The sequence below is a fragment of the Lytechinus pictus genome, chromosome 4 (assembly GCF_037042905.1).
Source record: "Lytechinus pictus isolate F3 Inbred chromosome 4, Lp3.0, whole genome shotgun sequence".
In the NCBI taxonomy this organism is placed as follows: Eukaryota; Metazoa; Echinodermata; class Echinoidea; order Temnopleuroida; family Toxopneustidae; genus Lytechinus; species Lytechinus pictus.
Window position 1 is genome coordinate 25,597,281 of NC_087248.1, and position 24,733 is coordinate 25,622,013.

The 24,733-nt window shown below is 35.2% G+C and overlaps 1 protein-coding gene across 1 annotated transcript in view; it reads right to left on the reverse strand.

Annotated features, from left to right (window-relative positions):
- The window catches only part of LOC129259254 (uncharacterized), a 56,182-nt gene extending 32,515 nt beyond the window's left edge, over window positions 1-23,667 (reverse strand). The window contains exons 1-8 of the mRNA XM_064098722.1: window positions 23,314-23,667; window positions 21,058-21,374; window positions 20,395-20,555; window positions 19,774-20,033; window positions 17,721-19,309; window positions 11,935-12,087; window positions 8,345-8,533; window positions 1,357-1,545 (exon numbers count right to left, since the gene is read on the reverse strand). Of these exons, the coding sequence (XP_063954792.1) occupies window positions 1,357-1,545; window positions 8,345-8,533; window positions 11,935-12,087; window positions 17,721-19,309; window positions 19,774-20,033; window positions 20,395-20,555; window positions 21,058-21,374; window positions 23,314-23,656 (3,201 nt within the window). The 5' untranslated portion in view covers window positions 23,657-23,667. The remainder of the gene's footprint in view (window positions 1-1,356; window positions 1,546-8,344; window positions 8,534-11,934; window positions 12,088-17,720; window positions 19,310-19,773; window positions 20,034-20,394; window positions 20,556-21,057; window positions 21,375-23,313) is intronic.
- Window positions 23,668-24,733: the final 1,066 nt, after the last annotated feature.

Consider the following 24,733-nt stretch of genomic DNA (forward strand, 5'->3'; position numbering starts at 1 on the left):
AACCTAATATTTGTAAACTTAGTGCATGTATGAATAATTATTTTTCTCCTTTTTTTCTAATATTTACCCCAACTTTGTCTGTTATTATTACTTCACATTTAATTTTTTTATATGTTATATGTATATGTTATGTACCTGTTACATCGAAATTGTACATTAAGTTTTATACTACTGCCCTGCATCGACAGTTATGCGTCATGACCTGGGCCTATCTTAATTTTTATTATGTTTTCTATTGACTTTGTAAATTTCTTTCCTTTGTTCTGATTTCAATAAAGTGATATCAAATCAAATCAACATTAAATTTGTCGTTCAAGATTTAAAGTAGGCCTACTTAAGAACTAGTGTTAAAACAGTAAACTGTGTTGTATTAAAATAACAGCGTTTTTACTGATTAAAGAAGTTTTGAGTTTTGATATCTTTTTTAAAAACAACATAATATAATGTTGCGACAAGGATGAGAAAAAAAATATCAGCTCATTATTATGAGCAGATTTTCATTTGCTGTGCTGGTCAATATAGCTGCCGTGTTGGTCCTTGAGCTGACGTGTTGGTCCGTGTAGCTGACGTGTTGGTCCGTGTTGCTGACGTGTAGGTCCGTGTTGCTGACGTGTTGGTCCGTGTTGGTCCTTGTAGCTGACGTGTTGGTCCGTGTTGCTGACGTGTTGGTCCGTGTAGCTGACGTGTTGGTCCGTGTTGCTGACGTGTAGGTCCGTGTTGCTGACGTGTTGGTCCGTGTTGACGACGTGCTCTGCCGGCATGGTCCGTGTAGATCCGTGTGAAGATGCCGTGTAGATGCCGTGTTTACAGTCATGAACGCTCAATCCGGGGCAAAACGATCCCGGACCTCCCCGGATCATGCCGGCATTGCCGTGTTGATCCGTGAGGATCCGTGTCTATATGTGACTGGGGCTTTTAGAGCAATACGTGTGATATCTAGACGCCCAATCCGTAATAATAGTAAGATAATGAAGAAGCCAAACTACGTCATCAAACAAGGGCTTGAATAATCACTATACGCTCTATTCTCCCTTCTTCACAATGGAGGCAAGCTGGACGACATTCTTTTTTTTTTACATCAATAGCCACGTCTTAACATTACGATATAAACAGAATGATAAACTGGACTAATATTTTATCATTTTGTATAGTGTATGCATGATGATGGCTGATCAACCATGTATTAACTGAAAATGTATATGTTTCAAATTGCACAATTAACAGATGTCAATATGGAAGGCAAAATTATATCATGAATATCAGGATAACATGATAATTCCTTGTGGTTGTACTGATTAGGGGAAATTGTTATTTACTTTTCGTTTAAAAAACAAAATGAGAAGGTGAAAAGGATACCTTTGCGGATGATGCTAAGGATGATAACGTTGAATAGAACTCTTCATGAAGTGAGGGACTGGTGAATGCTAATTTATCAACGAGATGAAGTTCCCTGAGATTAGGCATCTTACAAATGAACTGAGCGAGATCACGTGATGCAGACGGACGTTGACTGAGATCAATGTACTCGATCTCAATACACTCTATCTGGAATAATAGTGACATAATGAAGAAACTAAAATACGTCATCGAACAAGGGATTGAATGAGCCATTTTAACTATACATATACCCGGATTTTAATAAGTATACTGGGAAATATTTGTTTGAGGTTGGAGTGCCATTACTATATTTACCAACTAGCAATTTTGCCATTAAAACCAATGGTGGATAATCCCCTTTATTATTTCGAAAAAAGAGGCCTGGTATATTTATTGTATTATTTTTTGTATATCCTACTCTTGATAAATTCGATAGATCTTGGTAATGTTGTGCTTGTACTCGTAATTCACGTTTGAACTTAAGGTCATTGTACTACTACGATTAATCATGAAAAATTATCACGGTGGCAGCTGTCTTTTGCAAATTAGACGTCTTTTCATCACTTGGTTTTTCTAAATTTTTAATTTTTTAGACGTCATGAAAATGCATTATGCTGAATTAAATTGTTCTGCAATTTTTTTACACGAGATGGTTGTTTATGACAAATTTGTTAATGTTAAGTTGATTGACCTTTACCAGCTCTCCGGGGTCAAAGGTCAAAACTTATAATGCACACCAATTATCTTTAGAATATAAAGATGCCATACAAATCAATATTAAATAACTATTTTTGCAACAAAACCATGTCTATCGTAAAACAATGATGCAAAAAGAACAATATTTTGATATTTGGCAAGTTTGGAGTTAGTTGACTAAAAACGTCTGATATCAAGACGCTTAATCTGGAATAATAGTAAGATGATGAAGCCAAACTACGTCATCAAACAAGGGTTTGAATAACCACTACACTCTTTTCTACCTTCAGCGGAATGGAGGCGAGCTGAACGCCTTCCTTTTTTTTTTACATCAATAACCATGTCTAAACATCACGTAATAAACAAAATGAAAAACTGGACTAATATTTGCCATTTTGTATAGCCTATGGATGTTAATGGCTGTATATTCAAACTTGTATTAAAGGAGAATGAAACTCTTGGAGCAAGTTAGCTTTTGTGAAAGCAGAAAAATCAAAGAATAAGATCAACAAAAGTTTGAGTTAAATAGGACCAGCAATAGAAGAGTTATGAGCATTTGAATGTCGAGATCACTAATGCTATGGAGATCCTCCCATTGGCAATGCGACCAAGATCTATTATGTCACAGATGAACAACTCTCCCCTTTTGGACACTGAAAATATACCCCAAAACATCTCTTTTTGCTCATTTTAATCATATGACAAACGATTCATCAATGATATAATGTTGTGAAACCAAGTACTTGTCCTCTCATAAAGAGAACACCTCACCTTGTGATAGACTCCATAAAAGTGAGAATATAAGTGAAATAAGTACTAAAGTAATGAGGGAGTTGTACGTGTGTGACATCACATATCTTAGTCGCATTGCCAATAGGAGGATCTACATGGCATTAGTGATCTCAATATTCAAATGCTCATAACTTTCTTATTATTCATTCAATCTTCCTAAAACTTTCAACAATATGTTTCTTTGATTTTTCTCTCTGATATGGATTCAGCTGGTTTCAAGGGTTTCATTCTCCTTTAATATAAAGGACAAGTCCACCCCAACAAAAAGTTGATCTGAATAAAAAGAGAAAAATCCAACACGCACAACACTGAAAATTGAAAGTTATGACATTTTAGAGTTTCGCTTAATTTCCACAAAACAGTTATATGCACATCCTGGTCCGTATGAAAATGAGGAGACTGATGATGTCATCCACTCACTATTTATTTTGCATTTTATTATAAGAAATATGAAATATTTTAATTTTCTCCTCATTGCCAAGTGAAACAACAATTATTTCCTCCCTGTACATGTGGAATTAGCAGTATTTAATACTATATGCTTCAGTCAAGTTGGTCCTTACTGTCAAATCTGCAAAAAAATGAAATTTTGTATAATTCAAACAATATAAAACAAAAGAAATAGTGAGTGAGGGACAGCATCGTCTATTTAATTTGTACATGTATGTCACTGAGTTGTGCATATCACTGTTTCGTGAAAAATAGTAAAACTTTAAAATTTCATAACTTTTTTATTTTACATCCGATTTTGATGAAAATTTCAGTGTTATGCTAGTTTGATTTTTTTTATATTTATTCAGATCAACATTTTTTTCTGAGGTGGAATTGACCTTTAAGTAATGTATATGCTTCAAATTGCGCAATAAGCAGATGTCAAGATGGAAAGCAAAATTAAATCATGAATATCAAAATAATATGATCATTCCTTTTGGTTGTACTGATTGTGGAAATTTTAATTTAATTAATTTATTTATTTATTTAATAAATAAATGAAATGAAAATAAAAAGAAATATGTTTGGTCACATGATGCCCTTTAAACCAATTAGCATACAGTATTTAATTTATGTAGGATGTAATGCACACTTTTCTATCTTTAGTGGAATGGAGAAAACTTGAAAACTTGTTTGTATGTGGACATAGCCAATGCTATAACCATATGCATAGAGCTATATAGCTCCATGCTATAACCATTTCAACTTGTCAATTAAGTAAATGTTTCAAAAACACAATGAACAGATGTCACTATAGAAGATACAATTAAACCGATACAAGTTCGGAAGATGCTGATCATCGCTGTAGGAGTTGATCTGTGGATAAAACAAACTATTATTGCGACGTTTCAACTACACCTGTTAGTCTTAATCAGGCAATGGGGACAGTCGCCGTTTGGTTGTTATACAGTGTACTGTTCTACTATATATTATTAGTGGGATGGTAATACATCCCCCCCCCCCCGGAAATGGGATATAGTATCATCCTCCAGGATCGACGCATTTATTTATTTGTTTAAAAAGAAGGAAGCCCATTCAACAATATGTTGGTCTGCCATGGGGCCCTGTGACAATGTACATAGCATAACATAACATTTATAACAATTCATTTACATAGTAGCATCATAAGATAGGCATACATAAATTAGTAAGTACATGTGAAGAAATCTCACAACTAAAGTTGCAAGTTAAAAGCCGTCATTTAACAATACAAGCACAATGATTTAAAATAAAAACAGATGACGTTAAATTATTAAGACGTGGATTGTTACAATTACAATTAGCCAAAATCTGTAAAATCAAGAAAGTAAGCTGAAGTTGTGAGTCGAACAAAATAACAAAATAGATGGTCGAATGTTAATTATGAATGTAATTTCAGTACAACTCATGGGTCAAAAGTAGCTAATGCTGAATGCTTCATCAAATGATATTTAAATGATCCAAGGCTAATTTGATATCTTATTTCAGTTGGTAGGTTGGTACGTATATAGGGAAGGGCCGTCATAGCATAAATGCGCTTTACGGTATTATGTGCGACATTTAAGGAGTACTAGGCATAATTATGCATGTAATTATGAAACAATAAAGAAATATGTTTGAAAGTTTTCATTGTTCTTCCTTAAAACCATAGCAAAATAAAGTTAACTGTCAAAGCATATTGACACAAAACAAGCAAACGTTGTATATGTCTTGCCGATCTTAGACCCTACACTCAATATACATATTAAGAAGAGATGTACTGTCTATCAACCTATTAATTATTAACGGATTTTTAAAAAAATATTCTGTTAGCCAACTGCGACTCCCCGTCCCTCTTTCCCCTCCGTGTGTGTATCTCTCTCCTTCTCTATCACTCTCTTTCTTTTCTCACGTATTAAATTAGGACAATTTAAAGAGTAAGCTTTGCGGCCATGCCCGCCCCAAGACTTCAATCACCAAGATAATGAGAAAAAAAGACAAACAAGGTATTGCCATTTTCTACATTGTTTTCTCACCAATTCCAAAGTTAGCTAAGAGGGTCAATTTTTTTTTTGCTTGCTCTCTTCGATTCCTTAAGACTTTTTGTTCAATACACAATGTTTTACCCCCACAATATAGGGGGTTCATCATGCCATCGGCACGAGGCTTTTGAATTTGACAAAAGTCAGCTAATATGTGATCAAGTTGATCATTGTTTATGATATCATTCAGAATAAAACATTCTTGCTGCAGATAAAAAGGGAAAAGTAAACTACTGTAAACTGCATTTGTAGTAATTATCTGCAGTATTATCCTAACAGTAAAACAACAGTGAATACATTATATTGGATGGCTCAGTTTTTTTTTATTCTAGCCTATGGGATATACGGAGGATAACAGTCCTTTGCCCAATACGCTCTCGTATTGATGCAGACCACTGATGTAGACAAAAATGTGCATTTATAATGCATCGCTAAAACATTCTATAACAATCCATATCATCAGTATTTATTAATATTGATTACAATGATTGTTGTCAAAATCATGATCAGTTATCATTATTATTACAACTAGTACTATCATCTTTAATAAGTGTCATCATAAAATAAAGTGGATGGCACTACCACTACTTGTATTTTGGCCATTATTGTCATTGAACATGTACAAGAATCTATAACAATTTATATATTTAAGTTTATTACAGAAAGGGCCATTAAAAGTATAACAACAAAAAGTCTTGAAATTCCAAGCTTCATATTCCTTAAAGGAAAATGAAACCTTTGGAACAAGATAGCTTGTGTGAAAACAGAAAAACCAAAGAAACAGATCAACGAAAGTTTGAGAAAAATTGGACAAATAATAAGAAAGTTATGAGCATTTAAATATTGCAATCACTAATGCTATGGAGATCCTCAAATTGGCAATGCGATAGAGATGTGTGCTGTCACTGGTGAACAACTCTCCCTATTACTTAACTATATATTTCACTCAAATTGCCTTGTTTATAACATCTATCAGTAGATCATGTGTTCTTTCTATAGGAGGGCATGTAATACAGATTTTTAAAGAATACATCATGGATAAAGATTTGGTATCACCACAAGAAAAAGCAGAAAGGGACATTTTGAGGGTATTTTATAGTCAATCAAAGGGAACGTTGTTCACATGTGACATCACACATCCTTGTTGCATTGCCTATTGGAGGATCTCCGTAGCATTAGTGATTGCAATATTCAAATGCTCATAACTTTCTCATTATTTGTCCAATTTTGCTCAAACTTTCTTTGTTCTTATTCTTTGATATTTCTGTTTCGACACAAGCCTACTTATTCCAAAGGTCAAGGCCAAGGCTTGAAAGTCTTAGGCCAATCCTTTGAAAAAAGTATGCCTCAAGGCCAAGGCCGATTATCAACCCAATACAACACTGGCTGAAATAAATTGATTTTTTTTTGTCAAATGATATTCCTGTTTATCATTAACCAGTGATGCTAATTATCAATATTCTAAAATGTTAATTCATTGACCTCTGCCAGCTCTTGATGGTCAATGGTTAAGACTTATGATACACGAAATCTGTCTAGAATATCAGGGTACCTTGAAAGTCAATACCAAATAGACCTTTTTTGTACTAGAACCATTTCTATTATTATGAACAAATGATGCAAAACTTCAATTGTATGATATTTCAAGGTCGTGAACATTCAGGTCATTTACCTCTAAAGGTTAGCAGAGGTCAAATCTGAAAATTTACATCTCAATTTTGAAATGGATATTATGACGAGATATAGCAATAGTGAAAGGTTAATGCTTAAATCATTTATTTTAAATTGCTAGGATCCGATCAGTGTTTGTACAACTACGATTAATCATAAAAGATTCTCACGATGGCAGCCATTTTAATTTTTTTTTTTTGCAAATTAGACGTCTTTCTACCACTTGGATTTTATAAACTGGTACTTTGGGGTCTTCATGGAAATGCATTGTGCTGAAATTAATTGTACTGCAATATTCTAAAAGTTTGTTGACCTTTGCCAGCTCTCCAGGGTCAAAGGTCACAAATTATAAAACACACCAATTATCTCTAGAATGTAAAGATGCCATAACAGTCAATATTAAATAGCTATTTTTCAACAAAACCATGTTTATCGCGTTATACTGATACAAAGGCACCAATATTTTGATATTTGGATTTGGGTGACTGAGATCAATACGTGTGGTATCAAGACGCTTAATCTGGAATAATAGTAGTAACAGATGATGAAAAAAACAAAATACGTTATCCACCACTACACTCTCTTCTACCTTCAGCGGAAGAGAGTCGAGCTGGAAGACATCCCCCCCCTTCTTATTTTTAAATCGATAGTATACAAATCATGAATGTTAATGAGTGCAATGGACAGAATATTTCATGAGGTGAAAGATGAAATGATCCATTCAACAAGGCGTAGCCGAGTTGAATTGGTCAAAGTTCATTTCACCCTTCACCAAATGAAGTATTATGTCCGTTGCACGAATGATAATAAAGTTCATTATTTGGTTTATATGACACCTACAAATATATATTTTTTAATAATGAAATTTATGAATTTCGAGGCAAAATATGCTCGGTCTGTTGATTGTCGCGTACATACAACATGCGCGCGCGCAATGGACAAAATCGTATGGATCAAAAATTGCACGGTTGATGACGTCATTGTAAAATGGGCTGAATGATTGAAATCAAACTACCAATCAAACGACAAGGATCTATCAAAGTGTCATATAACCATCGTTTAAAATTATGTTACATACAGAATGAAAGACTGGTCATTTCGTATAATGTATGCATATTGCATAGCTGCATAATCAACCTTGTATTAAGTAGAAATGTATATACAAATTGCACATTAAACAGATGTGAATATGGACAGATAGAAGGTAAAAATAACTCATGATTATCAGAATGATATGATCATCCCTTGTGGCTGTACTAATTGGGGCAAATTGTTATTTAATTTCCGTTAAAAAAATGAGAAGGTGGAAAGGATACCTTTGCAGATGGTGCTAATGATGACAACATTGAATAGAACTCTTCATGAAGTGAGGGATGTGTGTCTCCATATCCACCACCGAGACAAAGTTCCCTGAGATTAGGCATCTTACAAATGAATTGAGCGAGATCACGTGATGTAGACAGACGTTGACTGAGATCAATGTACTTTATCTCAAGACGCACAATCTGGAATAAAAGTGACATAATGAAGAAACAAAAATACGTCATCAAACAAGGTCTTGAATGAGCCATTATACAAATATACCAGGCTTTGAATAAGAATAGTGGGAATAATTTTTCCGAGGTTTGCTATTTTTAGCAAAAAGCAATTTTGCAATTAGAACCAAGGGTGAATAATCCTCTCTATACTTTCGAAATAAATGTCTAGAATATTTTTTTTATATTCTACTGTTTATAAGTTAGAACGATAGATCTTGGTAATCTAGTTCTTGTACTCGTAATTCATCCATTTTAATCTGAACCTGAAGCCACGCAATCATCAGTGGATCATTGATTTAGCTAGTCTGAAAAAAGGTTTTGGAAAAAAAACATACCCTAAATACGGTTGACCCCGCGATTAGCTATTGACCAGTCTCTCAAAACCACCCTTTTCTTCAAAAATCGGTGTTTTGATACCCTTAACGAGTTGCACGCGCGACCCGCCAACAAAAACTATACACCACACTTTCAAACTCGTATTTCTTTGTGTGTGTGTGTGTCACGCATGTGTACATCAATATAATTGACAGCCCCCCCCCCCCCGGAATTAGTGGGATAATACAGCCCCCCCCCCCCCCCACCAGGTAATAGGATATATCCTATTCCTCCAGGATCGACACATACAGTTATGTATATGATTATGTTCTTCCTTAATACCATACTAAAATAAAGTTCACTGTCAAACCATATTGACACAAACAAGTAAGCATTCTTTGATAAGTACCCGAGCGTTTTGAAAGCAGATAAATTTAGTAAATGTTGCTCATATTGTAGCTTATTTAAAGAGTTACTAAAATGGGTTAGTTCTGCTTATTAATGGTTTGTAGCTTTCGGAAAGACTAGACTATACGTTTTGAGTATCATTGAAAACGAGGTTCCGTTATTATTTTAAGATTAATGTTTCTTATTTCAATTTCGTTTATGTTTCATGTATACATAAAGTATGTTGTCTATGCATTACACCCTACCAATGAAACAAGTATATTGTTATTGTTATGTACTATGGACATGAGTTGAATATAAAACTTTTTTTTACTAATAAAGATGAAACACGTACATGCGCTCGAGACGAGCATTCGAGGACTTTCTTCCTACCGGGTGCACATTCACCTGGGTTGAGTGCAGCACAGTGTGGATGAATTTCTTGCTGACGGAAAACACGCCATGGCTAGGATTCGAACCCATGACCCTTTTTTTGAAAGACGAGAGTCCGAACCACTAGACCACGACGTACCCACATGCTAAAACAATAAGCGGCATCGAAATCGGACTAATTGAAGCTCACCGGTCCTTTGTTCTTATGAGCCAAACCAAAGAAATATGCAAATGAGGTCATTAGCATGCATGTGCCCCATCATCATTTGGCACAGGTAAAATTGAATCCGACACTACCCACATACTAAGCGACATCGGAATCGGAGCTTGCTTTCTTGGTCAGGTTTTTTTAAGGGGGGTGTTGAAATGACGGGAAACAGCCCTACATAACCTCCATACGTCCAACCGAACGCTAAATCACCATAAATAAACCGATACTACAGCGTGTATAAAAAAAACGGGACAGATTTGAAAAGTCTATGAAATATTTGTTTCAAATGTTAATGTCTATATTTTGGTGTTAATAGGTGCTCTAAGGTCTTATCTTTCAAATGCTATTTAAAAAATGGTTTCGTTCATGCTTAAGCGAACACGGAATGTTTTTGTCTGTGGTTAAAAAGGAGGCTTGCGCCAGAATGGCATAAAATTATAAATATGATGATCGGACTTCTTGCTAATTAGCACTTCCTCTTAACCTTTTCATTATCTTTGCCATAACCTTCCAATCATGCGGTCAAATTCATTTTCAGATTTATTTATTTTGCTTGAGTTGTTATGTTGTTGTTTCGTTTTAATATGCTCTCTGTTACAAACAATTTTGTTTCAACCGGAGTATGGGAGAGCGTGGATTTTTTTTTTTCAAATCCTATCATTGTGTGCTACAAAGGTAATGGTGCCTTTTGAACAGTGCCACACAGATGATGGGCGGGGGCTTGGGATGTTCCCCCCTCCCCCTCAATAAAAAAAAATGATGACCAAGAAAAAAGTGGACAGGAAATAAAAGGAAAGATAGAAAGTAAAATATGATATTATTTTCTAAATATTATGTCAAAATCTATCACAAAATTTGACATTGTAATAAAAAGTGGCAATATTTGCCTGCTTACTTCACTCGCTCACAACTTTTTAATACATTTTACCTTAGCTGCTATATCTAGCTCCTTCAAAATTGACTCAATACACCATTGTCATTGAAAGACATGGATCCCTTCCTGTGTTTCCTGTCAAGCAATAAAACTTGGTCAAGGAATCAATGACCCCTTGAAAAATAGATCCTTTAAAGGTACATAACCTTTTTTTTCACATAATAAAAGGATTTGAATCATCACCAATTGTCCCAATTAATAATGCAAATCTTCTTGCTTGGGTTGACAAAAAAAATATTTTTTTTTCAGTTACTTATGAAGGAAAATTAAAACGTAAGAGAAGTTCAAATGAAAAAAAAAAAATAATAATTCAAGTGAATAAAAAGATTTGTAAATAAAATTTGACTGCATAATTCGAAAATTGTGGCACAGATAATGAAAAGGTCAAGAGGGAGTCTCCTGATTAGCAAGAAGTCTGATCATCATATTACTCATATTCTGCAATTCTGGCGCAAGCCTCTTTTTGAACCCCCAACAAAAACGTCCCGTGTTCGCTCAAGCATGAACAATTTGTTTTTTTTATTGCATTTCAAAGATAAGACATTAGAGCACCTATTTACACCAAAATATAGACATCATAATTTGAAACAAAAATTTTATAGACTTTTCAAATCTGTCCCGTTTTGTTTTTTATACGCACTGTATAAGAACAATTTTGGCCAAGATGAACAAGAAAGGCATAGGAAGGAACCTGGAATTCAAACAGAATGATATATTTTATGAAAATCATCGCTAAAATAAGTATTTCATAATTCCATTTTGTTTCTAATCGGTCACGGATATTAGAAGAAAATACGCCTCTGATTACCAGTAAATATTGTGTGTAAAGCAGACACAGTTTTAGCAAATTAACCTTTGGAAGAAAAGATTTACCATGTTTACTCTTATAAAGTGCTCCTATTTCCTGGAGATGTAGAGGGTATTACAAAACATTCCCGATAACCGGACATGATAATAATGTATGATTAGTTTTACAACGATTATACACATTATGATAATCTATAGAAATTAACTGTAAACTTTGTTAGGTGAAACGCCCCCCCCCCCCATAAAAAAAAAACAATCATAACAATAATTTTGAATAAATAAGTGTTAAAATGAACAAATAATAATAATTTAAGTACGTACCTTCGAATGAGTGGCGTTATGAGCAAGCACCTCGGATAAATTTTCATGCATATCCTCTACTCGGCCTGCAGAGATAGCGATCCATGCTGATCTCAGAGTGGATGAGGACCACATGAAGTCAGCCAGGTCCTCTGAAGCAGTCTTTCCACATGCCTTTTTAATGACAAGGTTTTTCAAGTATGCACATCATTTATGAGAAAAGATAACGCCATAGTAATGTGGGGGAGACAATCAAAGATCGATTTTACTCGATTTATTATTTACGTGTATCTTGTTAAATTATGGTGTGGAGTATTTGTCCAAAAGATGGTACATGTACATTGGGCTTTACCTTGATCCTAATAGAGATGAACCATTTCGGGTTGATTATCTGGTGCATGTAGGTACTGAATATGGAAATATTGGAAATTTGACACAGACCACCTGGCACTGACGACATTCAGAAAACAATTAAGCAACATATTGTGCCTGTCACAGTTTCTGGAGCATGGGACTTCTCTACACGGAAGCCGATTTAGCATTTTTAAGCAATGCCTCAAATATTGAAGATTAGGGGGGACGGCGGAGATAGCTAAATATCTTCGAAACTTTACCAAATTACGTAATTTTTTTTATGGTACTGTCACCCAGAGAGTCCGATCAACTCGATTCCTAGGGCTAGTCATAGATGAAAAACTATCTTGGAAACCGCACAGTTGACAATGTCTGCAAAATCATTGCTAGGAAAACTGGCATCCTTGGTAAATTAAAACACTTGCTACCAAACAATATTATGTTATCCTTGTATTCTAAATTAATCCTTCTTTACTTAAATTACGGACTTATAGCTTGGGGGTAATGCAGCAAGTTTGCTAATTAATAGACTATTTATATTGACCCCCCCCCCCCCAAAAAAAAAAAAAAAAAAAAAAAAAAAAAAAAAAAAAAAAAAAAAAAACATTCGTATAATACATAATGCAGATTTGCGGACACATACACCTAATCTATTTTTGAAAATAAAATTCTTAAATTTAAAGAATTGTATACTCTTTCAACTTGTACAGCTTATGTTCAAGCTTAACACTAAACAATTGCCTTTGCCTCTTACTGATATGTTCTCTTTTTTTAAATATAGTTCGATTCATAGTCACTTCACTCGCCAAGCAAACCCTTTTCATTTACCACTCAATGGGACATCATTCGCTCAAAATACGTTTGTTTGACTAATGTATGGGTTCTAAAGCAATTCAATTCACATTTTCAAATATGAAATTATTTCTCCTAAATTTGTTTGATTGTCTTATCATAAAACAAAAGATGCTATACATACAAGAAATAACAATTTCAGGGGAAGGGGACTTCACGATGCAAGCTCTGGTTTTCAGTTGGTTCTCCCTCCCTTTCAGTTTATTACTCATTTTGATAATACATTGTCCACTGTAATGTGTTATTTTTTGGTGTATACTTCAAATGTGATTATATGTTTCTACGTCAATTATAGATATGCAAAATCGAAGGTGAAAAATTAAAACAATTGACATGAATTTTAATGGATAATAGCCAATCCCACGCAATGGCATTTAGCCATTCTGGTATGCATAAACAGATAGCCTGACCCCGTAAACATAGGGTGAGACACAACAATCAGCTTTTTTTTAATCCAAATGAAGAAGAATTGGCGAGAAATGTGATGTACATATGACATACATGTGGTGTTTTACTTGCAATTTATGTTACATTGGGTAACATCATGTACATCAGCTGAAAGGCAATCATGACAGATATGTCATATCTAATGTTAAACATCAGAAGCTCACTTCTAATGACACTAGTATATATAAATATCCAATATCCAATGAACCATAATACGATTTAACCTATTTTTTAGCCTTAAAACAGGGGTTCAGAAATGTAAATTTGGGTAAAATTGCCTTTTAACTCTACAAAAAAAGAATGATTTAAAAGTAATATAGGTTTTCCCGTCCAATTTCGTCAAAATTTCAACCGATCTAATGATCTAATAATTCAATTTGCAACTAATTTGAATGACCTATGAGATCAGCATTTAAATATCCAAATACTTAATTCAATTTAATTCTATTGGCGCGCGATTCCATGGTTATCTCATTGAAACATGTATAAATCACGATCAAATTAAAATAACTGAAGAAGTGTTTTCAAATTCGCACCGGTACCTTCGTTTCGAACGTTTAGGAACTCAAAATCATTAATATGCAATCACTTATAGGATATGGACAGTGTTTTTCGTTGTTGATGTTGTTTACTTTTTTTGAATATTTATGGAAATGGATTTTACTCCTAAATTGGATGTTTACAATTTTACTGAAATGTATCATCCCTCTGACAAACCATCATCGGAACAACAACTCGTTTTTGTGCCACTTACAATACCATGTTTCTTATCCCTACCCTAAAACGATATAAATTGCAATTATGTAAAATAAAAAAGAACAAGATGATGAAGAGAAAATACCTTCCACTGGCATAGGTCATCCACCCACTCACTGGCGAATCCAGGGGGGGAGGGGCACAACCGACTCGTGCCCCCCCCCCCCCCCCCTCTTGGCACAATTAATTTTTGTGATTTTATCAATACGATGTACAGTACGGCAACAAAAGGGATGTACTGTAATAGTCATACCCTTATTCTTTGGTTAAAAACTTTTTTTTGCTCGTCAAATTCCTCGGGAAAATGTGCCCCCCCCCCCCTTATAAGCGTTTACAACCATATCCTATAAGTTTTACATGAATAAAGTCTTTATTAAACATAATGGAATATAATTATTTTAACTGAAAATGTTAGAAAAAATAGAAAATAGGGTAAAGTAAAACAAAAATTGTATAAAGTAATGAAAAAACATGAACACAGAAACATGTTATCTCAATTTGGATGTTAAAAGTGCAATTATGTGTGCCGATAAATGAAATTGAAAATGGTATTTTAGGCGAAATTAAATGATCAGTTCATCGTCGCGAAATCAAATGACACCTTTGGGCCATTGATTTGAACGAATTTCTCTCTAAATTGAATTTCTAGAAAATTCAAAGGAATGATATAGAACGGAATTGAATGCAAAATAAATGAAAATGAACCATGTGTGCAGAGGGTGGACGAAATATTTTGAATTTGAACGTCCTTTCATTAATTTAAATGCAACTCTGATGAAATTGGACGGGAAAACCTATAACATTTTGGAAAAGCAATTTGTCTTACCCTAAAAGCATATAAATAGACAGCAAAAACAGAGAAATTTAAGGGCCACCAAGTAAAGAAGTTGCGGCCACAAATGATTTTTTTCTTTGGGTTGGGGGTGGCGGCCATTTTGAATTTAGGCCCGGCAGCGCGTTTCCGTTTTACACCCTGGCGAAGGCATTTTCCGCAAAAATAGCCACAAAGCGACTAGTGAAGAGTCTACACACGTCGCTGGTTGCAGCGTGCGACACACCACCGCATGCAATCAGCAATCCTCGGCATTTCATGTACAGAGAGCAGTCATATGAGTGAAATCCGAACATGCTTTTGCAGTTACGTTTTTTTAATGAATGTTAATGACAGACAAAATCAAAATAAACAGATACCTATAATAGAAAGACAAATTGAAGTTTGATGGATTGATACACATAGATGCCGAAAGATAGATATATAGAAGACTGATAAATAGATAGAGACATAGATAGATAGATATAAATAGAGAGTGAGAGAAAGACATGCAGAGAGATGGATAAATATAGATAGATGGGGGAGAGAACTTGAGAGAGGGGGAGAGAGATGTTATAGATAGATAGATAGATGTATGGACGGATAAAGAGAGATAGAGAAAGAGAGAAAAAAAGACAGATGGATAGATAGATAGATAGATAGATAGAGAGGGAGGGAGAGAGAGAGAGAGAGAGAATTTGAGAGATAGATAGATGTTTGATAGATAGATAAAGAATGAGAGAGACATAGAATATATACAAATTAAAAGATAGATATATAGATAGATAATGTAGTTACATAAATAGATATATAGATAGATAGATATATATATGGACGGAAAAAGAGAAAGAGAGAAAAAAAGACAGACAGATGAATAGATAGATAGATAGAGGGGGAGAGAGAGAGATAGATAGATATATATAAGATAAAGAATGAGAGAGACAGAGAAGATAGACAAATTAACAGATAGATAGATACTGTAGTTACATATATAGATAGATAGAGGGAGAGAGAGAGAGAGAGATAGACAATTTGAGAGATAGATAGATAGATAAAGAATGAGAGAGACAGAGAAAAAAAGACAGACAGATTGATAGATAGATAGATACTGTAGTTACATAGATAGATAAATAGATATAAGATAGATAGATGGGGGAGAGAACTTGAGAGATGGAGAGATATGTTATAGATAGATAGATATATGGACTGAAAAAAGAGAAATAGAGAAAGAGAGGAGAGAACAAAAGACAGACAGATGGATAGATAGATAGAGGGAGATAGAGAATTTGAGAGATAGATGTTCTGCGGATATCTTCGGTGCGGACTTTTGGATCGCGCGCCCAGCTGATTATGTAAACAAACGTAGACGTAGACTCTTCACTAGTCGCTTTGTGGCTATTTTTCCGGAAAATGCCTTCGCCAGGGTGTAAAACGGAAACGCGCGGCCCGGCACACTTCTTTCCCGGACGCAAGACAAACAAAAATATAATTTCATGTTAAAAATACATAAAAAATAATTAAAAACAAGTGGAACGACTCTGGCAGTCTCGTACGTGTGCACTACGCAATTCGATATAGCGGCAGTGCCTCCTTTGAAAACAGCTAATGAATAATTATTCACAGAAGAAAACACTAATATGATAATAAAATATTATGTTCATTGAACCAAAATGACCTTTGACCATGATCATGTGACATAAGACATGTGCAAAACAATAATTCATACTTGATTACTCTAATGTCGATGTTTCATGAGCTAGATCCATAAACTTCATAAGTTAAGATGCCAATGTAACCCATACTCCCAACACAAGGCAACATGGCCAGAGCTCATTGACCTTTAAATAACCTTTGATCTTGGCCATGTTCTTGAAATGCACACAGGTTATTCAGGGATACATTGCTGCTCTTATGTCCAAGTTTCATGAACTAGATCCATAGACTTTTGAAGGTATGATGACAATTTCACAAATATCCCCAACATTACCAAAGTTTGTTGACCCTAGATGAACTTTGACCTTGGTCATGTGACCTCAAACTCACACATGGTTTTTTAGGGTGCATCGTTGTTCTTATGTCCAAGTTTTATGAACTAGGTTCATAAACTGCCAAAGTTAGGACAACATTTTAAAAACTTAACCTTGGTTAAGATTTCGATATTGATTCCCCCAAAATGGTCGAAGTTCATTGACCCTAAATGACCTTTGACCTTGCTCATGTGACCTTAACCTCAGACAAGATGTCTAGTTATACTTGACTGTTCTTATGTCCAAGTTTCATGAACTAGGTCTATATACTTTTTAGGTTATGTTGACATTTCAAAAACTTAACCTTGGTCAAGATTTCAATGTTGACGACGCCGCCGTCGGAAAGCGGCGCCTATAGTCTCGCTCTGCTTTGCAGGCGATACAAAAAACTGATGGCGTATCGAAATTTCAAAATTGGGATGTTTGATCCATATAGCCCACTCTTGATATTTTTTTTGCTATTTCATCCGCAATTGTTAAAACAAATTTGTCGTCAGAGTGAATTTCTTTAAAATTTTACCGTTGCTGTTCCTTACGGATTGCTTTAAAAATTTACTTACCACTTTACGATGATTCATGATAAATATATGTCCCGCTACTGTGTGCGCCGGTATCTTCTCCGCGATCACAAGTGTCTTGCTGGATGAAGTTGATAGATGATCTGCCACAGCTTTGGCCACTGCTTGGTCTTGACTCTCATATGCTACATCAATAATGAAGTCATCATCATTACGCCAATATCCCATTGATCGCGTTGTCGTTGATGCTATGAGACGTGTTATGATATCCAATCCGACCTCCTTTTGTTGGGCGGAGATGAAGTACAGAAGCTCACGGAATTCACTCGCTTTTTCGATTATATCCTTCGTCAACCTGTCGTACTCGCTTCTGCCTGAATTGTGGAGAGATGCCAGATACATTCCTGAAAGATACTCCTGAAACAGCTTATGAGGGAACTGGACAGATGAGACTGCAGAATGAGAATGGTGTCTTCTCTCTCTCCGAGAAGGACTTTGCGTTTGCTTAGTGAGTACCCCAACTTGGCAACCTGTATCCACAGAACCCGATAAGCTATGGAACTCCTGTTCAGTGAACACTAGCTTTCTGTCATGAAGCCCCTGCAAGGCAATACAACCGATATCGGATAGATGACGTAGAATGTACTTCCGTTTCCTATCCATTTTCCCACCAACATCAATTGCAGACGTATCGAGCTTGGAAAGATAATGGTCTACTAAAAAGTGGATCATCTCATCAAACAGTTGGGAAAACGTTTGCAACTTGGACATTGCACTTCGCCGTTCGCCGTCGAAGTCTTTCCACATGATGCACAGCATTACTGTGTATATTGGGAATGGGGCCATGTTCTCTCTGATCACATCGTTGTTTGATATGAATCGATTCAAATCTTCAGCCGGAGTTGTGTCTGGATGGAAGAACTTAGTGATGTAGGCAGACAGATTATTAGCAGAAAAACCTTCGACCGCAATGAAAGCATAGAGCTTTCTAAGCTCACTAATCTTCCGTATCTCATCTGATTTCCATCCTCTTGATGTAATTAGCACTCTCCCTGACTTGAACAGCCGATTTAAGATGATCAAGGCGATCTGGTGAGGGTTGTTTAGATCACTAGCTAACTCGTCTAGGCCGTCCAGAACAAGAAAGACGTCTTTCTGGTGGGAGAAGATATGTTTGTTTAGCTGCATGGCTGTAATCTCAATGTCGTCTGGGAGGTAAGACTTTATTATCTCTCCAATAGTCTTATCACTTACGTCACGAAGAAGGACGAGAAGTACCAGTTTGAACTTTTGGTAGCCTGCTCCATGAATCCAGTCCCAAGCAATCTTTGCACAAAGAGTTGTCTTCCCCACACCTCCTTCACCTTCAACCAGCAAACGTTTAGGAAGAACTCCGTTGACTTTAGTCTTGAGCAAGTCAGCGTAGAGTAGCGGTGCCTTACTTGTTGTCCTCTTATTTTCTTCCATCATTATTAGGTTGGTGAAGATCTCATCAAACTTGAATAAAACGCCACTGTTCAGTGGATCTGCTTGAATCTGACAGTTGTGAATTAAATAATATTCTTTGACCGCTTTTATGACATTCTGGAATTCCTCTTCCGTCAGTGATGGTATGTGATCACCAACCTGACCTGTAGTAAGATAGAAAATAGCATGTCATTAAGACTAACTAATAAAATGTAATTAAATATGTATACCTTTAGTTGATATTTCGTGTTATTTGTTAATAGTCTTTATGTTTTCTTGCTGCTGTTTTTAGCATACTTTCATGACTTTGGAAATACTTAATGTAAATTTCAGAATTATTTGAGTTTTCCACTTCATTATGGCTAACAAACAAAAACAAGAAATACCTTTACACTCTCGTGATTACTAATTTTTTTCAAATTCTATATTAACGAACATTTTTTTATCAGTATCGTCATTTGCATTCTCATTTTATAAATATCATTTACTATTACGTATCATTTATCATTATCGACTTTATTGTGTCCATCATCCTTCCTCAAACTCTCATTGTTATTATTTCCATTTATATAACATTATCATTATTCTATTTACTCTACACAGCAGTAGGATAGGTGATTTTAATCACCTTTCAGTACATTGTCGGCAAGCTGTACCAGTTTGATGTCTTTTAACTTGTTGGATAGTTTCTCCCTCGCTTCATAATCTCGCACTCTCTTCAGCCATTCGCAAAGCATCTTATACGTAGCTCCCATGATGTTGCTAGTGTTATCTCTCTCAAACCGACTTAGTTGAGCCTCAGTGAATCCTAGAGCTAGCCCCACCTTCCTGAAGTCTGATGGATCCATACCATCAGCAAGGAGATTTAACTCATGTTCAGTTAGATTCCTAGGGTTATATTGTATAGAGAATGAATCAGAATCGTGTTCGCTCCCACATTACTTTTTCTATTTGTAGAATATGTTCGGGGAAAAGATTCGCATTATGAATATCCATTTAAGTGTTTCATATTGATGCAATACATTTTTACCCATCAATAATAACAAAAATCATTATATATGACGCAAAAACTGAACTGTGGCAGCTTGAGGCTGAACGATTCCTCAAAAGGAGTGTTTGCGTAATCAAGCGACGCACTCGACTTCCGTCAAATGCCATTGGACTGTACAAGAATATAATCATCCAATATTGACATTATGAATCAATTTGTTATACTGTCACAATAAGGAACTAAATTCAATTTCCTTACTTGGTATTTGGACCCGGGTTAGACTCCACGTCACCAGACCTTAGTAGGAGCACGTTGGTCATATGAGAAGAGTAAGTCCTTTTGATTACATCACCGTGCGATAGAGGCGATCTGGCATGTCCAACGACTGGAGAAATTGGTGTTTCATGATACTCTGCGACCTTTTGATTAGGGAGTAACATAGAGGGAGAGACAACAGTAAAACACAATTTACTTTGCAAACTGTTCTTGGTAGTTCTAGGAAATTCATATTTTTCAAACTCCCTTTTTTTGCAAATGTTAAACCCAACATAAATTTTACTAAACATTACATGACGGTTTTTTTTTAGTTATAAGTGGTTGTGCCAAAATGACCAGCACTAATATCCTGAATTATCTTTAGAATACAATGTCCAAACTAAATAAATTGTTATACATGTATATTATCATGATTATTGTGTATGTTTAACTCATACTATCAGAAGTTTCTATAATACTCGTCAGACACGCTCTTTCTTTACTTGTTGCTTGATATATCTCGGTAGGTAAATATTAAAAAAAAATACAGCTAGCTTTCAGATGTCTTTTTTTTTCGTATTATCCTGATAACATTGTGTTTCTACTTATTCTAAGTGAGACAAAAATAGTTCTGGTAAAAAAATGAATTTTAGATATCACACCTACCCTGGTACAAGATGATACGTTTTCAGCGTTACCTAGTAGATTCATCACAGAACTAGGCGGAGATTCGTCATATGTTTCTGATGGTAAAGGGTTTGATGTCTCCTTCTCGTCATGTTTGCTGTCATCCTGATCACCAGTGATGGCTGTAGCTACATGCAACTGTGGGGTTGAATCCGATAAGCAGTCTGGTTGGTCTGGTTTACTAAGTTCACGTGATGCGTGAGGAATGGTTATATATCTCATGTCCAACTCGTCTTCGTCACAAGGGTTGGTAGGTTTAGCGTCAGAAGGATCCGGTACAGGATTGGATTCTTTGTCTGTGGAACATGTTCAAAGCGTACGGTCATCAGCGCACAGAGATTCATAATAATAGTAATAATAATAATAATAATAATAATAATAATGTTAATAATGATAATAATAATAATACAATCTAAAAAGGAAGAGCTAATTTAGCTCTTAAAGAGCGTGTTTAGTGACTGCACTTCGGAGTGCTGATTTTTCTCGTTCTGAATTTTGAACTAGACAAATCAGCACTCCGAAGTGCCGTCATTATACACGCTCGTTAAGAGCTAAATTAACCCTTCGTTTTTTAGTGTAACAATAATAATAATAACACTTATAATAATACCAACATTCTTATATCATGTATATAGCACATATCACTGTCAACTGCGTCCATATGCTATTTTAGAAAAAAAAAAAGATAAAGCAAAGAAAATTTTCTGGACATCGTGGCACTATTAAAAACTCAATATTTTTTTTCTTAGGTATGTTTTTCCAAATGGATTTCATCTTGGGTGTAGAAGAGTTCTTGACATAATTATGATAAGGTGGTATTCTAAAGTGAAGGGGCAGCATGGGCAAATAATCGCTCTCCATAACGTGATCTAAGCAATAGGACAATTCAAACGATCCTTTTAAGCTGATCTAAGATTGTGAGCAGGTACAAACTTCACTAAACAATTGAAGGGATGCTCCGGGCTGAAGATATTTCTTAATAACTAAATAGGGTAAAATTCACAGAGCAAATTGCTAATTACAAATAACACATTAATTGAATGTCAAAGTTTAGCAAAATTTTATAAAAAAAAACAGTTAAATGCACGTCCTCATGGATATTCATTAGGTAGGTTGATGATGTCACATCCCCACTTTCCTTTTTCTTATATTATTACATTAAATCATAATTGTTTCATTTTCTTCATATGTGTGTTTATGATGCGTCTTCAATATGATGAAATAAGCTGCAACAATAAATACCTAATACACTTAAAGATAAATTCCAGTTCTGGTAACGATCTCAAAATGACTTTTTACAGAATCTAATATAATGACCACCCAAGTGTCTGTTTGTATGAATAAAAAATATGTGCCAAAGGATTTTGGAAGAAATTGTGAAATTGCTGAGAAATAAGCAAAATAAGCGCGGATTCGGTCACTTCCGTCGGATCTTTATTCCTGCAATAATAATACACTGTCCCACGTGTACCTATCTGTGATCTTCAGTGTGAACATTTTTCAGCGTAGATTTCAAGATTTCACAAAGTTCAGTGTATGTAACTGTACCAGATCTAGATCCCCGATGATATACTGATAATTAAGCCTGGTTTTACAGACTATCTCATGAAATCAGTGTTTACTGCAACTACTGGCATTTCTCTTTAATCAGCTGTCAATCCAATTGTTTTAGTTCTTGGTAAAAAAAGTTTTAAAAAATCATACAATAAAATACAAAAGAACAAGTGGGGATAAAACATCATCAATTTGCTCATTGAATATTCATGAAGACATGCCGAGAACTGTTTCACCGGAATAATACAAATGTTTAAAATGCCATAACTTTGTTATTCCTTGTTCAATTTCGTTCAAATTTTCAGTGTTTTCTTTGTCCGACTTTTCTTTATCTGTTTAAATCATATAATTTTCAGCCCGGAGCATCCCTTTAATAAGATATTTTGGAGCCATTGCATGGAGACAATGATAAGTTAAAAACAGTACTTTAAACATTACACGCGACTGGACCAGGAGCCAATTAAGACAGGTGTGATGTGGGAATATTGTTTTACGGTTAACTAGTCGTACTGCAGAATTTTGAATTACTTGTAACCTGTTAACTTGGGAATCGGGCATCATGTAGAGTAAACTATTACAGTAACCTAGATGACGTAGTACAAGAGCCTGGACAAGCTGGCCAAACCGTAACGATATTACACATAGTAAATGATCCATGTTGAGCGTGTTGAGTGACATTACCTGGGCTTTTGATATCACACGATGATCCATTGACGGCGGCACAACCAGGAATAGCCAAAGTCGACAGAGTCTGACCATACACATCGACTTTTGTATTGTCGATGTTAGTTGGAAATTCGGTTTGGGAGGTTTTCAGGTCTACAACGTCTGAAGACGGGGGTTGTTGAGAAGACTTGTTGACATTTTGGCTATTTTCATCTTTTGAAGAACCATTGCAAGATGGGTTATTGCTATTGGCATTGTCATTTTCGTTTGATTGTTCAGTTTCTTTCTTCGGGTCATGACGATACCTCCCGAGATACGTGCCGATCCTGACACGCCAGACACTAAGAGAGACGGGCATGGTGACATCAGGAGACTGCATGGCATAAGAAAACATACACGTACCATTGATAAATAGTGGACACATTGATGTAGTGATGTATTAAAAGAATCAGTTTAAAATTCAAAATATATTATCCTTTAAATAAACACATACAATGGCATAGTGGCCAGTATTCTGAACTCATAGTCTTAAGATGGGGTTCGATTATAGGGAACCACAAGTAACGCAGGTCTCCATAACCACATGATTAATGTTATCATCGCATTTTGCATGTTTTGGCACTCAAACAGTCAGAAAATCGTGTTATTATAAATGAAAAAAAGAATCTTCACCATACAATGTAAAAAATGAAGTGCTAAAAAAAATATTTAGCACTTACAGTGCCTGTATAGTGACTGCACTACGAGTGCTGATGTTCTAGTTCAAATTTAAACTAGAAAATCAGCACTTGTAGTGCAGTCACTATACAAGCACTACAAGCACTACAAACTAGCACTTCATTTTTACGCTGTATAGAATACAGGAAAAATCTCATTAAAATCAAATGAGGCGCATTGGGTAAAGGATTTGTTTGTGCTTAGCTTCGCATAGTTTTTAACCCCAGATCACGTTGTATTTTTTAAACTGGATTTCAGAAATTGAACCATTGTGTAGATTTGTTTGATAATTTTAGGTTTATTACATAAATGATTCCAATTCAATTAATTGTACCAGTGTTGAAAAGGAACATTGATAATATAAGGGATAAACGAAGAATAAGACTACCCAATTGCTCAAGCTAACGACAAAACATTATTGAACATGAGCATTTTCATAAAGCAATACGTCATACGCACAACCTTTAAATGAGTAATATGTGAAAAAAAACTATTTCTGTGTTTCAATGGCTTTTAGCTCAGAAAATATTTATTTGTTCATGGGGTGCATCTATTGTTGCGTGCCCAAATACAACAGATAATCGTCTGCTCTGACGACCATGAGTATTTCAATAACATCGACCACCCTTTCACACGGTACAAACATTGTAGTTTGAACGATGATTCCAGTGAAAAATAATTCTAATTACTAATTTTTAGCACTTGTGAATCCACACTA